The sequence below is a fragment of the Alligator sinensis genome, unplaced genomic scaffold, assembly GCF_000455745.1.
Source record: "Alligator sinensis unplaced genomic scaffold, ASM45574v1 scaffold166_1, whole genome shotgun sequence".
Classification (NCBI taxonomy): Eukaryota; Metazoa; Chordata; order Crocodylia; family Alligatoridae; genus Alligator; species Alligator sinensis.
The window spans coordinates 2,024,873-2,038,991 of record NW_005842098.1 but is presented as its reverse complement, the minus strand read 5'-3'; the positions used below and the strand labels follow the sequence as shown (position 1 = coordinate 2,038,991).

At 40.5% G+C, this 14,119-nt stretch overlaps 1 protein-coding gene across 8 annotated transcripts in view; it reads left to right on the top strand.

The window, feature by feature from the left end:
- Window positions 1-9,535, top strand: part of CNOT4 (CCR4-NOT transcription complex subunit 4) — a 101,228-nt gene extending 91,693 nt beyond the window's left edge. For 5 of the 8 annotated variants that reach the window (XM_006024204.3, XM_006024205.3, XM_006024203.3 and 2 more), the window contains 2 exons: window positions 7,192-7,404; window positions 8,159-9,535. In XM_006024204.3, coding sequence (XP_006024266.1) covers window positions 7,192-7,404; window positions 8,159-8,460 — 515 coding nt within the window. In that variant the 3' untranslated portion in view covers window positions 8,461-9,535. The remainder of the gene's footprint in view (window positions 1-7,191; window positions 7,405-8,158) is intronic. The other 3 variants (XM_014520226.2, XM_006024207.3, XM_006024208.3) reach the window with 1 other exon arrangement.
- The last annotated feature ends 4,584 nt before the right edge of the window (window positions 9,536-14,119 follow it).

Below are 14,119 nucleotides of genomic sequence, written 5' to 3'. Positions count from 1 at the left end.
TAGGGAAAGCCCTTCCTCCCCTCCCCCCCCACGCGCACACATGCACTAGTTTTGCTGTTGGAGGCCACCCAGCCCATGCCAGACTGGAGCCCAGTTGTTCTGGCTTCAAGCTTGAAAAAGTTTGCCAGACCCTAGTTTTAGATGATACCCTCACCCCTACTTACCCTTAATTGAATCCTGTTATTTGCTTTATAGCTTTGCCAGGCTTCAGCACATGCACTCTGGTTTAACTATTGGAATTAAAAGTAAGAGCAATGAAGAAGGGTTTTGTGGTACTTTATCAGTTTAGCCAGGTGTCTTCCAATTAAAGCTGAAGAAGAAAATGTGAGGAAACCCATGGTCAGAGAACTATGAATTAACCTGCTTGTAGAGGAGCTTCTGAAGTCCAGGGATCAGGAGAAGGCATAGATATTTGGAAGTTTGGCTAAGTAGCTGCAATTTAATTGCTTAATTTATAACAGGTTTCCCTGGTTGTACTTGAAAAGGGGAAAGGCAGCAGATGTTTACTTGGTCTCGTTCTCAAGTCTAAAGAACACTTTATTGCAAGTATTGAACCCATCCACTCTGTACCTGGCCATACCAAAGCCATGTTACTTGCTTTTCCGTTTGGAGGAATGGAATGATAACAGGTCCTCTTCGGTTTCACTTAGCTTTTCTGTTGACCTCTGTACCTCAGTCAGCTGAACTAGGAGCCTGTTGCAGGCACCTGAATTGCCTAATCCCCAATAGCGGAATTTGTACACTGGCGAAATGGTGTTTATAGGGCAATGCGATGTCTGTAGCCTGCCTTTGTGCTCTAATCCCTCAAACCAGGTTAGCTGCGAAGGCCTCCCTTGCTTGCTTCCTTCCTAAACCTGTCAGTGTAGGTTGACTTCTGCGCTGGGCATAAGATTATTTTGTATCCTTACAAAAAAAGCCAACAACAAAAGGCAAAAAAGGTTTCTTGCAACCGTGCTTTATCCAGAGCAGTGTCTAATCTTTGCAGCCTTTAAGGTTTTGATTTCAGTGATACCTTGTGGAGTTTATTGCCACAGATTAATTATGCTGAGTTAAGAAAGTTACTTATTTTTAAAAAAATCTATTTCAATTGTACTCTTATATTGAAGAGACTAAAAAAGAATTGGTCCAGTTTTTTCCTTTTTTATACTACATTAATTTGTACTTTGTCCTAGCAGTCCTATTTTTTTCCATATCTCCTTGTATAGGAAATCTTGTACATCACCTGTGTGGTATCTCTTTAGACTTCTGTTTAGTCTCCAGTATGCCTTTTTTGAATTTGCAATAGAGCAGTTGACCAGAACTCTACACAGTATTTTTTAGGCTGCACCATAGATTATGTGGTATGTTATTAAGATGTCTTTGCTATCTTTTACCCTGTTCCTTATGCATCCTGACATTTTGTTTCCTTTTTTAACTGCTGTTACACTGTCCAAACTGATGTCAGTTTCTGGTGTTTGTCACACAGCAATTGATATACCATAGTGCCTCTAGTTGCTACCATGGTGATTAAAGTAGGGAATTAATAGCATCTGGGCATAAGATCATCCTGCATATCCCATGTTGACAGGTTTTTGTAGAGACAGTGTGCTCAGCCCTTACTTACTCATTGGAGAGCATCTTGTCTTTCACAATTATATGGTGCTGACTGAAGAGATCCAGCTGCCCTGAATTTGTTTGTGCTGACATAGTAGGCTCATGAAGGTGGCGGTGAGAAGTCGGTACCATACAGAATCTCTCGTCATATCATTCACCCAGTTGGTGAGCCAAATCTTTTTGTACAGATAGCTGACTTGACCACAAGATTCACAGAAGCTTAGGGCTGGAAGACATTGGGTCCAGCCCCCTTGCTTTGGGCAGGAAAGACTGCCAGAATAAAAATAAGTCCAAATAAAAATAGGTTAGTGTAATCCACATGCAAGAGGCTCTGTTTGCTCACCATAGTCAAAAAGTTCCCAGACCTACAGAAAATTAAGTTCTCAAAATTTATTTTTGATTCCTAAAGAGCAAACATGATTACAGATTGGTATGAAAGCTGTTAAGAGATACTGGATGTGTAATTAACTGCAGAACTAAGCGAGGTGGGTAGTGACCGACGGCAGAGAGGGGGGGGGGGGGGGGGGGGTGGAAGGAATTCTATACCATTGTTGCCAGAACCAGACCATCTGAATCAGCGCTCTAGTCACTACAGAAGAAGAGTAGCTATTGCCCTGTGGAAGCTGGCTGCCATGCACAGCGACTAATAAGAACCAGGAAACTGTTAGTTCTCAGTGGACCTGCCTTTGCAATTAGACATGTGGCCAGGGCCCCCTCAAATGACATTTAACTTTGACTGCAGGTGATTTTGAGAAAACTTATAACTTGGTTTTCCCATCTGTTGGCTGAGCAGAAAGTTTGAAATATATATCAGGTCTTTCAAAACCCTTAATTGTGGGTTAGCATTATAGGGAATAGAATCTGATTTGAGATAGCATGGCTAGATTTGATTTAGAGTGGCAGTGATGAAAGCACACATCAGTAAGAGCAGGTTGTATGCCTTACGGTTTTATGCTAAGGGACAGATTGGTAAAAACTTGCCAGTTCCCTTCTTCTAGCATACACCTAGTCACTTTGCTGCTAAACATAGTAAGATTGAAGTCACAGTGTTCAATGGCTGTTTCACATTCCTGTGAGTTAGAGTTGAAACCAAGTTGCACTTAAGTTTGTCATAAAAAGCTGCTATTCCTTTCAGAGAAATGATCTTGTCCATTTTTGCTGTAGCACTTAAGAACAAAGTGGTTCAAATTTTAAACAGGCTTTGAGATTAACTTCTGCTGTTTGATTCGTTGACCCATCTGTTTCTTGCCATTGCTCACTAGCTAAGACTTGAGAGCTGGTATTGCTTCCCTACTCCTGGGAGTGCATTACCTGCTAACTTGTGAAGCAGGAGTAACTCTTGCCTCAGTATGCCATGGTAACATCAGATAATTGCAAGGCTTAAAATTCAACAAAGAAGAAAGAGAAGTAGTTAAATAATAGTAGTTTTTTTTTCTTCTCTGCTCACTTTTTTCTATTTTCTTCACTATTTGTTATTCTAAGAAACCTTTTAATGGCAAATTATTTGAGTTGAGATACTATGCACAGTTTGCTGACTTTGGGGCATGCATCTTGAAAATTTGAGGCTCTCAGCCACATTAGGATTTTAATTTAAATAGGAAGTTTGACCATTCCTGGCCCATCATTTGATTGTAGCCCCTCCTACCCTGTGGGTCAAAGATCGTGGTTTTTGCTTTGATGCCTTTGTGTCCAGGTGCTTCATACAATATTTTAGTATAATGGTACTATACATGGTTGTGATGTATGTGCGTATAGTGATTACTTGAAAAGGCTGTGACCCTTTTTTGACTCTCATAAGGTCAGAAAAACCCTGTCGTTCTGTTGCATTCGATATAGTGGTTGAATCCAGTAATTTGTGTTACCGTTACTGGTATGGCTTCAGGTTTGGCTCACAGATTTGCAAATAGCAGTTATGCAGTCTTTTGTCACTCATCCATACAAAAGTGTACGCGGAAGTGTGAAACATACGTACAGGTACTCCTCACTTAACGTCATCCAGGTTAACATTGCTTGGTTATTACATCGCTGATCTATTAGAGGACATGCTTGTTTAAAGTTGCACAATGTTCGGTTATAACGTTGTTTGGCCGCCACCTGCTAGTAGGTAACTACTGTGACATAATTGGATTCGCTTAACATCGTTTCATTTTTCAAGAATGTAACTGCAGTGTTAAGCGAAGAGTAGCTGTACAGAAGTATGTGGAAATGTATGTGGAACTTGGTTTTGAGAACTTTAGCTATGGAGAAAAAAGGTGCTGTTGTAACAGGGCAGAGTAACAAATGTAAACATTTCACAGTGATCCAGACACTAAAGAATGGTTGGAGGTGAACATGCCTTTTCTATTCTTCAGCTTGCTGAGGAACTGCACATTAGGTACTACTACATTGTGCAATTGATTGTAGTTGAAGCTTCTCACTAGTGCTTTATTTCATTCAGGACTGATGGTATGGTAGTGCCCTGCAAGTATTTCACTTGAATTTTCAATGCTGCTCTTCAGAGGTGGCATCAAATAGCCTTTTTAGACTGGCTCTGGCTGTCCAAAAGAGAAGAGATTCCGTGACCCTCGTTTAAATTGCAGGTGCACATGTATGTGCAAACTGGATGGATGGATGGATAAATAGATGCTCACAGCATATTTACTTGAATATAGCACAACCCTGAATATACGATGACCCTTCCCCCAATAATTAGAGCCTACTTATGGAAAACTTATACATTGGTTATCGTTTCCCAGGTATGGAAACTAAGTTTTGGAGGTTTGCCTTAAATTTGTTCCCTTCCCACTGCTGTAGAAGGGAAAATAAATCTGGGGGGTCAGGTAGCCCCCTTGCCCTCCGCCTTTTTTTTTTTTTTTTTTTTTTTTGGGCCCCCCCCCCCCCCCCCCCCCCCCCCCCCCCCCAACCTAACTGTCAGATCCTGCTCTCCTTGAGCACAGGGAAGCAAGCAGCAAATCTGAAAACACTTTGAAATAAACATGCCTGTAGTAATTTGCATATAGACAGATTACCATGGCTATCCATAGATTTAGTTAATCCAGAATTGATGCATTTTACATTTTTTCAAGCTGCTGCAGGTTTTAATACAGCTACTCCATAAACATACTTTTAAGCAGCACTTTTGTATCTACTTGTATATTTTTTTTTTTTTTAATTTTTCATATTGCAGGTCAAATTAGCCAAATCAGTTCTGAATCCTTTTGATGGAGCAAAATTCAGTCCTTCAGACACACATGTGGCAATACAGCTGGCAAGTATCCTCCACCCCAGACTTTTTAGCCTGGGCCTTCACATATACCCAAATCCATTGGTGGGCATCCTACATGCAGGCCCAAGCCTGGAGGCTTGGGGTTTGGATGCCCCTAAGTCTCACTTGACCTTAGCCAATGGCCACAGGAGCAAGTTAAGGAGGAGTCCCCCACTTCCATAAAGTAGGCGTGTAGCTGCAGTTCTCCCACTGGGAAGCTAATTACATGACTGGTAGGGTGTTCTGTCCACAGTGCATTGGACAGGGGTTTACCCTCCACTACACAATGCCGTTTAAATCCATCTCAGTCTGGGCAACAGACCTTGACCTTAGCCCACAAGATGCTGAGTTGTATATAGTATAGACCATGCATGATATTGGTCCAAAGCCAAAAAAGCTTATGATTTACCATATACTTTGTTGGGCTGGGCCCCAGCATAGTGGGACAGCATTTCAAGCCTTGGTGACCCTGTAGCTCGGCACTGCTCAGTATGTGTATGTATTCCAGATACCCCTCCCTTCCCCTCTCCCCACAAAGGATCTGTGTGCTAATTAGCCCCCCACATCACTGGAACCTTGTCATGAGTCCTGGGATCCTCCAAAAAATGTATATTTAGATGAGGCATAGGCCCGCTTGGTTTGGCTTTACCTCACGGAGGTCAAAGTAACACTAATCATATTTGACAGGCTGAGAGAGGGGGTGACAGGGTTTCTGTTTGGGACCCTGTTTTGTGATGTTTGCCAGACATTTAAGGCTGGTGAAGAAATGAGCATCATTGGAAATAAGAAAAGCACAGCTTAGCTGTGGAAGTGAAGAGGAAGCCGAAATGTATTCAGTGTAATGGCTCACCATGACTTCAAAAGAGTCGACACTGAGGGGGACTGGGCACAATGGCACTACCACATACCTTATTCAGATGGGCTATACTAACCTGTTCTTGCAGTAGGTTCCCGTCAGTATCTTTGCCCAATATGGGCTATGTACTTCATAGTTATGCTGAGTGTTGCCTGCATTTAATCAGTTTCATAAATAGTTTCCATTACTGAGCACATGCTGCTTTTTGCAGCAGTTTAATGATGGACAGAGTATTTAATGTGGTTTCTTTGTATGCAAATAAAGACAAGGGGGGCATCTTGTATTCAAGTGAATATGGTATATACACATAAAAAGTGTGCATGTGTTTGTCTGTAGATATAGATTATAAATAGATATATCTATAAAATAGAGGGTCACAGAATGTATATTAAATGTATGTTAATATATATATCAAGAGGGTCATGGAATCTTTCTTCTACACATGCACCCAAGCATACGCATTTGTGGCCATTACTTCCTGTTCACACATGCATACGTGTGCACATGTTTGGACATTATTCCTTGTTAAATAGGAAACAGGTTCTTAGCTGACAAACTTATTGGTAAATGTTGCTTTTTGAATGCTGACAATCACTGAGCTGCCAGTATTTGGCTTCTTGTGAAGTGCTTTGGGATACCTGGAACAGATTTATGGTATAAACTAAAGTCTGTTCTGGTTGGCATGATCTTAACCCTTGCTGTTTCTGTAGAAGTGTTCCAGGAATCATTTAAATGTAATCCTCTATAGCAAGTGTATCCTGTTTATCTTTCTCTGGAAATATATGTGCTGACACTGTCAGAGCTAACTAGTTTAGCCTTAACAGTTTGATGTCTTGCTTCAGTAAGAGTTGATTGCTGTGCTGGGAGTTATTCTGAAAGGTCTTTTAGGAATTTCCTCTTACCTTCTGGCTGCAGGAGGAAAATATATTCTTTCTACCTTTGTTAGTACATTACGGCCTTTTCCTTCTGAAAAGCATCTGTAGTGCTGTGAATGAGTGAGCTGAACCCCAGTGAAACCCTTTTGCAATTTTTTTTAGTTATAAAAGTTGGGCTTCTATGGCAGAGCCTCACCTCACTTTTCAATTTAATATATTCCAAAGACAATTCGGTCACCTGTAGATTTTGACCATTGTTAAAACAGATGAACCTGGTAGCTTGGACTTGTACAAGGGTCTCTTGCTAAAGGATCTAGTGAGTCTTCTCCCACTAGGCCTGAAGGAGAACTGCAATGTTTATAACTAATTGGTTCTCTAAATTGAGCAAATGGTGAAATGTAAATGGTGGAGAAGTGAAATCTTTTTAGCCCACACTCTCGCATACAATGTAAAACAAACATGCGAGCCCCTGATTAAACAGCTACCCTCATTTTTTTGGATAGGGAAACTATTAAAATGCTTAATAGTAAACAATCCCCTTCCCCACCAAAGGAGGACATCTGTTTCTAACTTCAGCTTTTTATTTTTTTATCTTTCATTTTTTTTGTTGGTAAATCTCCCAGACAACAGCAGTTCTGTAGAGAGTTTAAATATGAAGGAATGGCAGGACGGGCTAAGGGCACTTCTACCGAACATTAACATCAACTTTGGTGGACTGCCCAATGCTTCTTCCCCCTCCAACGCCAACCACAGTGTACCAACGTCCAACACTGCCACCACCGACAGCCTGAATTGGGACAACCCTGGCAGCTGGATGGACCCCGCAATCATCACAGGTAACCGTTTCTCACTCCTTCAGCTCCACTGGCAACCATCAAGTGGGTATTTGGCACAAACTACAGTACAGTATGCGGTGGTCTCTTCCAGCTTCCATCCACAAAACATCCACGGGGTCAGGAATTCCTGTGGAACAAATAGGTATAATAAACCATCACATAGCCCTTCCAGTGCATGCCCAGGACCTTTACAAGCAGTCAGGGTGCTCAATGCATTTCCATAGGGCCATGTAGGTATCCCCTCTGCTAGATGGTATGTCTGGTATGTGCACTGCTGCTCCTGAGGTGCTGAAGGCATTAACTGTTTTTATGTATGTATTTTATTTAAAAAGGGACATACTCCACTTGTTTATAAAGCTCTCTCTTATAAGGCTGTCTGTTTGCACATCCCGGTTTAGAGAGTGGGAAGCATGATTCAAGAAGGGAGAACAGCAAGCATGCAGTGTGCTGGCAGAGCTGGGTTTGCTGAAGTTGAACAAAAGCAGGGACTCAATCCTTGTGATTAGGTGGCTTGGCAAATGTATAAGAGAACCTGTACTTAATGAAGAAAAATGCTCTTAGGAGAGAAATGCTGAATAAGAGTTTAAATGTTTTGTGGGAGAAGTGAAATATGTGTGTATAAACTGTATAAAATACTTTTTTGTGCAAACTAAACTTTTTCACCACTGCCGTAGGTTAAATGACTTCCTTTATACTCAGCCTGTTGCTTTTGATCTGATTTGCCTGTTTCCCATTTTTTTTCTTCTTTTCATAGGTATCCCAGCCTCCACAGGAAACAGTTTAGACACTCTTCAAGATGACAATCCACCCCATTGGCTAAAATCTCTTCAGGCGCTCACAGAGATGGACGGCCCCAGTGCAGCCCCATCACAGACGCACCACAGTAACCCCTTCAGTGCACAGATCCCTCTTCACAGAGCCAGTTGGAATCCCTACTCTCCTCCTTCAAACCCCACCAGTTTTCATTCCCCCCCTCCAGGCTTTCAGACAGCCTTCAGACCCCCCAGTAAAGCCCCCACAGATCTACTACAGAGCTCAGCACTGGATCGTCATTAGGAAAGGTGGAAAAAAACGTTAGAAATGCAGGAATTGCCCCACCCTGACTCCTTCCCACACCTACCTGCCGCTCCCCCTCATATCTTTCTTTCTGAAGAATCCAGTTCCTGATCAAACCTCCCCCCCGCCTCCAAATGCAATGCGATCACAGGGTCATGACCGTATCTTTTTTTTGTTACGTTTCTGCTGAGCCAGTGTTTGAAATTACACTGATTTAAAGTTTCCTTAAACATTCTAAGAAAAAAGAGAGAGAGAAATTAAAATGCAGTCTCAATGCTTAAAGAGAATATTACTGTCTTATGTCTTTTTTTGCACATGTGTATTTCTGCCTAGTGGAAATGTCAATCTACAGTAGGGGAAAAATGTAATGTAAACTGCAGAATCAATTGCAGAAACATAAAGCAAGTTATTTAATTTAAATGAAATTACTGAACATGTGGGGCAAGCAGAGGCCTAGCATTTATTTTGCATTCAGTGTGTCACTACACAGGGAAATTGCTATGTATTTTTTTTTGTTGGAAAGGGGGACTTTATTGTGTCAGTCAGTAAAAGGTTTGACATAAAGTGTGTTGAAGGACAAAACTTGTAGAAGTAACTGGCATGTTGCTAAAGAGTGGTTTAAAGAGGGGAAAAATAAGATTTCTTTTTAAATTTTGGCTTTAGATTTAAAGTAAACTTTAATGTTTTAAAAGTATTCACAGATTTAATACCTAGTGTATACATAATATAATTATAAGCAGCTGAAACACGAGTGATATTTACTTCAGTCTTTCTGTCTCCTCTGTCAGTCTCTCTTTCTTTTTTTTTAAATTCACCTGATTAGGGCACTCTGGGATAGCACTGCATTGGGTCCACATGATCACCATCAGGAGCACAACCTTTGACCTCCTTTGCCTGCAGCTTTTACTTAACCCTGTAGTTTCTGGACGTTTGTGCAGTATTGAAAAGACGGGAAAAAGAAACAGATAAATAAACATGGTTATAACCTGACGCTAAAACTAAAAACAAGGAAATGTACCTCTTTCTTCAGAATTAAAACTAAAAATCTTAAATAAAACAGAAAACTTGACAGTGACTTCGTTTTCATTTTTCTTGTTCTGTTTTTTTTTTTAAACTGCCTGGGATTTGTGATGGTATAACTCGAAAATCCATCTGTCCTAGTATGTTCACATCCATTCAGCATGAACCTATTTGTCACATTAATGATACTGTTTCATGGAGGTCCAAAATACTCCGTCTCGTTGAACCTCTTGTCTCAGAACGTGGAGAGGAGGAATGCAAGGATAACTGAAAGTGTATGGGAAAAAGTAGGGTTCTGATATCATGGCACCCTGCATAATGGTATAGATATTTAAGAGGTGATCTGCCACGGCTTCATTTCTTTGCCTTTGTTATAAAGAATTTGGAAAGCCTTTTGTTTGTTTTAATGGAGACTAGTCTGCTCTGGGTCTCTGAACAACAATAGTAGTAGAATGGCTCTTAATATATGGGACTGAAGGCTCAGCCACTCAAAGGGGCAGGGAGTTCTAGTTACCACTTAATCTTTGTTTCCCAGTGTCCAGCAAAACATCTTTGTCTAAAGACTGAAGACGCCTCCCCTTCAGTGCAGGTGTGCCAAGAGCCCACAGCATATGAGACCTCAACTAGTTATGAGCAAAGCCAATCCTGATATTTAAAACCAGTGAGCTCTTTGGAGTAAAGGGTTGAAGCTTTCAAAACATGATCAAATAGTTGATTGGGGGGGCGCAAAATAGCCCCTTAGTTTTTTAAAAAAATCTCCACTTTACATTCTAATGGATGACCTTGTTCACAGTCTAGCTGCAAAGCTGGCAACTTCTTGAGCAGTAGTAACTTGTGAGCAGTTCCCTGGTCCCCCTCTTCTTTCATACCTGCTGTGCTGTTTAGTGCAGTTTGTCTAGAGTGACTGTTTTTTCCAGGAAGCCTTTATTTACTCACCAAGGCCTTGCTAGTGGAACTGAATGTACTGGTTCTAGACGCATGTTGTAATTAAAATTAAGTCCTGTGCTCCAGTTACTCAGAAGAATGCTTTCAAACTTTGTGCCAGTCCTTGCCACTACCACCTCGCGCACACAAGTTGCCTTAGAAGTGTCAGTTGTTGAATGTCCTCTTGATAAAACTGATTTTAAAAAAATTAAAGCTTGTATTGTGCAGTAAAACCAATGTGTGAGCGCCCCCTGCTGTAACATAGCAATCCATTATCTGTTTGGTAAGCATACAGACAGCTGAAGAAAACTAAACAGAAACCATGTTGACTTTAATCCTCCTCTAGAGATGGCAGAGAAGGTTGGGGTTGTTTTCCTCATGGAAAATATCTATATCTATCGTTAGCAAAATTTGTAGCAGTCTATGAAAGTTATTTATAGGGGTTTATAATCCCCTTAAGGCAGCTGCAATCAGTTGATGCTATTTAACAGCAATTTATAGAACTGAACCACTATATATTTGGATTCAGTCCCATTGACAGTTTGGGGCACTTAACAGTAAAGCAGCTGTATACCTTATTCTCATGTCTGGTTCCATGCAGGCTTTGAAGTGTAACCTTAAAAAAAAAAAAAAAAAAAAAAAAAGAAATTTCATACCAGCAGTTGTATTATTTTCTTCCACGATCTTTCCCTTCTACTTGACCCTAGAGGCACAATCCCGAACTGGTAACTTTGAGTATTATAACACTGAGATGTGACTACATCCAGTCTGACAGTGTTAGGTTATGGGTAACTGCCTTTCTCAGATAAATCTAGGTTCATCAGAGCATGATGGTGCTGCAAATTGACTGGCAACATATCAGATGAGCTTGTGATGCTTGCTGTCTTACTTATCTTGCCTGTTGTGTGGAGCTTTGCTTCATAATGGGGGATAAATCCAGGTTTTGCTTTTCAGGTATATTGCATCTAACGTTTTTATATGAGACCGTTGTTATCAGTGCAGGCTTCTCATGCTCTGGCCACGTATCTGTGCAAGGTTTTTGTTGCTCTTTTTCAGTGCTTGCTGCTTGTAATATCTCTAGTAGCTTTTTTTTTTTTTTAATCTGTATATGTGCACATGTGCAGATTTTGTTTTCCTCCGGGAAAGGAAAAAGCATGGCCAGTCACCGAATGACCTTTGATCAACAGCAAATGTGGTGGGATGCCTCCTTGTACCAAATTAAATTTGGGGGAGGAATTGGATCAGCTACATCTATAGAAACAGTACAAGTATTTTTGGTATGGGTCTACTTGGTAATGAAATTGTCTTGAATCAAAGATTTCTGATTTTATCAATGCTGTCTCTGAGACAGAAGATTCTAGACATATATCAAATGAGTTAAATAGTTAATCATCTTTCTCAGTATTGCAGGTCATTATAAGGTTTCTAGAAAAATGGCGAAATAGAATAATCCTTAGCACTCCCACACTGGGTGAAGTACTGAGAGAGAATCCATTCTTTGTCAGGGATTGGCAACTGATAACCCACAGGCCAGATTGAGCCTACAAAGATATTTTAACCTGTCCACCAAGCGCAGAAGTTCATATATCCCACCATTATTAGTAAGTTTTACATGAGGATGTGCTACTGCTATCCAACAACACCCGGTTTGCTTTGGAACTGGGCTGTGTTAATTTGGTCCGCTCTTAGTGAAAAGCTGCCTACCCCTGACCTAGGTAGATCTTGGCAAATGCACAAGTGTCTGCCACTATAAATGCCGAGTTCTACAATCTGTAATAGTATTGCTAGCCTCAGATATTCCAATACATGAGTGGCTTGTGTTACGAGGGTTTTTAATTGGATTATTTGCCTCCTAGGGTTTGAGACCTTAATATTTGTGTTTTCAATTTTCTGCCACCATACGGGGTAGAAATGGTGGGCCTTCCTTTCTCAGTGAAAGTCATGGTTCTCATTTAATCAGATGGCTCTAGGAGCGGAGAAATTAAACATATCAAATGCTACAGAACTAGTGACTAAAATGCTGAGAGCTTGCCAAGTTTCTGTTCAGCTTTCTTTAACATATTTCCTCTACAGACTAATGCCAATTATTACCTTTCTGGTGAAGGGACAGAATTTTTGGAAACTAGATGTGAAATGTGAACATAAAAACAAAATGAAAGGTGACTGGAGTTATTGTACTTGCTTCTTGCCTTGGGATACTAAGTCACAGGTGAGTTTAGTCTTTGTTTTGTGCTAGCCTCTAATATGCATTTATCCACTGAATAAAAACACCGTACACATAGCATGATTAGCTGCATGTCCTGAGAGAAGTCTTAGGACTGGAATAGTATTAAATGCTGCAGCCAAGAGTTGAGAAGTGTTGGCAATAAGTGTATGTAGAAGGAGGGAAAAGTAAACTAAAACTTAAAGTAATAGGAATTACTGCAGGTCATAATTGAAGAGCAGTAGCAAACTTGATTTTTCTGCAAATGAGAGAAACCCAGGTTTATCCTTCCCTCTTGCAACCTGGATTCCCTCTTGCCCTTCCCTCTTGCAACCTGGATTCTTTTTGGCAGATGAAAAGTGGGTGTGAAACATGACTGGCATGTTTCTAGGAAGTTACTTAGCTACATCCTGTTCAGGAATAACAAGCAAACAAATGAAAATTAATTTCAGTGCCAAATACAACATTTTTGTTCTGATGGGTCTGAATCAACAATTTTAAATAATTTTTACTTGGAGTACTTTTTTGGGGCAAAATGTCATTTGTTTGTCCCCCAGTTTTGTTGGAAAACATGTCAGCTTCTGAATTACTTTCAAGGCAGCAATTCTGTTTTTTTCCCCCCTAACTGGCTGTATGTAAAGCCAAGGCACTGATCATCCTCTGAGCATATCCCAAAAGCATATCTGCATTTAAAAGCCATTAGTGAGGGAGGTAGGTGTACGCATTAGACCATACGATATTTTTTTTATTGACATTTTCTAAGTTTGACCCAACAAAATCAGGAAGAAATTAAGGAATTCGTGTGAAAAATCCCCTCCCTTTCCAGGGTTGTTTTTTTTTTTCTTTTGTCCACATCTAATTCTCATCTAGCTGAACCAGGCGCGCACAATGCTGCTCTTCTTCAGCAGAAGCTGTGTTGATTTCTCATCCGTGAAATCCATTTCAAATAAATGTTATGCTTTTATTTAATATTGTATGCGCTGTGTCTGAATATCTTATAATACCTTTTGATGGAACAACATTCCACTAAAATTATACCTTCTAGGGATCGTTTCAGTAGTGGCAGCTTCTTGAAAACAATGCCATGTTCTTTGCCAGAGAGCCCGGACAGTTTCAAAAGCTTCAAGAAACACATGAGGTTCAGTAATTTGCTGAAGGTTTGATTCTTTTCCCATGTAATGGCTTTTAGTACTGATGGAGCAAGATAGTTCAGCACTGAACTATCTCCCTAGGGATAGAGGAATTTTCTTTTGAGAGAGCAGCCAGACCAGCCCACTTTTATTAGTTACTGCCACTGTCTCAATAAAATTTTAGAAGATTATTTATTTTACTTTCACTGCAGTTGCTGATAAACACTCATTACAGTTGCCAAACCTTTTTTTCCCCCCATAAAAAAAAAAAAAATGTTTACAAAGGATGGTTTTAAACTGGATTTCTGCTCTTTACACTGCTTTGTGGCATGAAAGGAAAGCCAAAGTCGTCCCTTACTCCCCCCCCCCCAACACTCCTCTT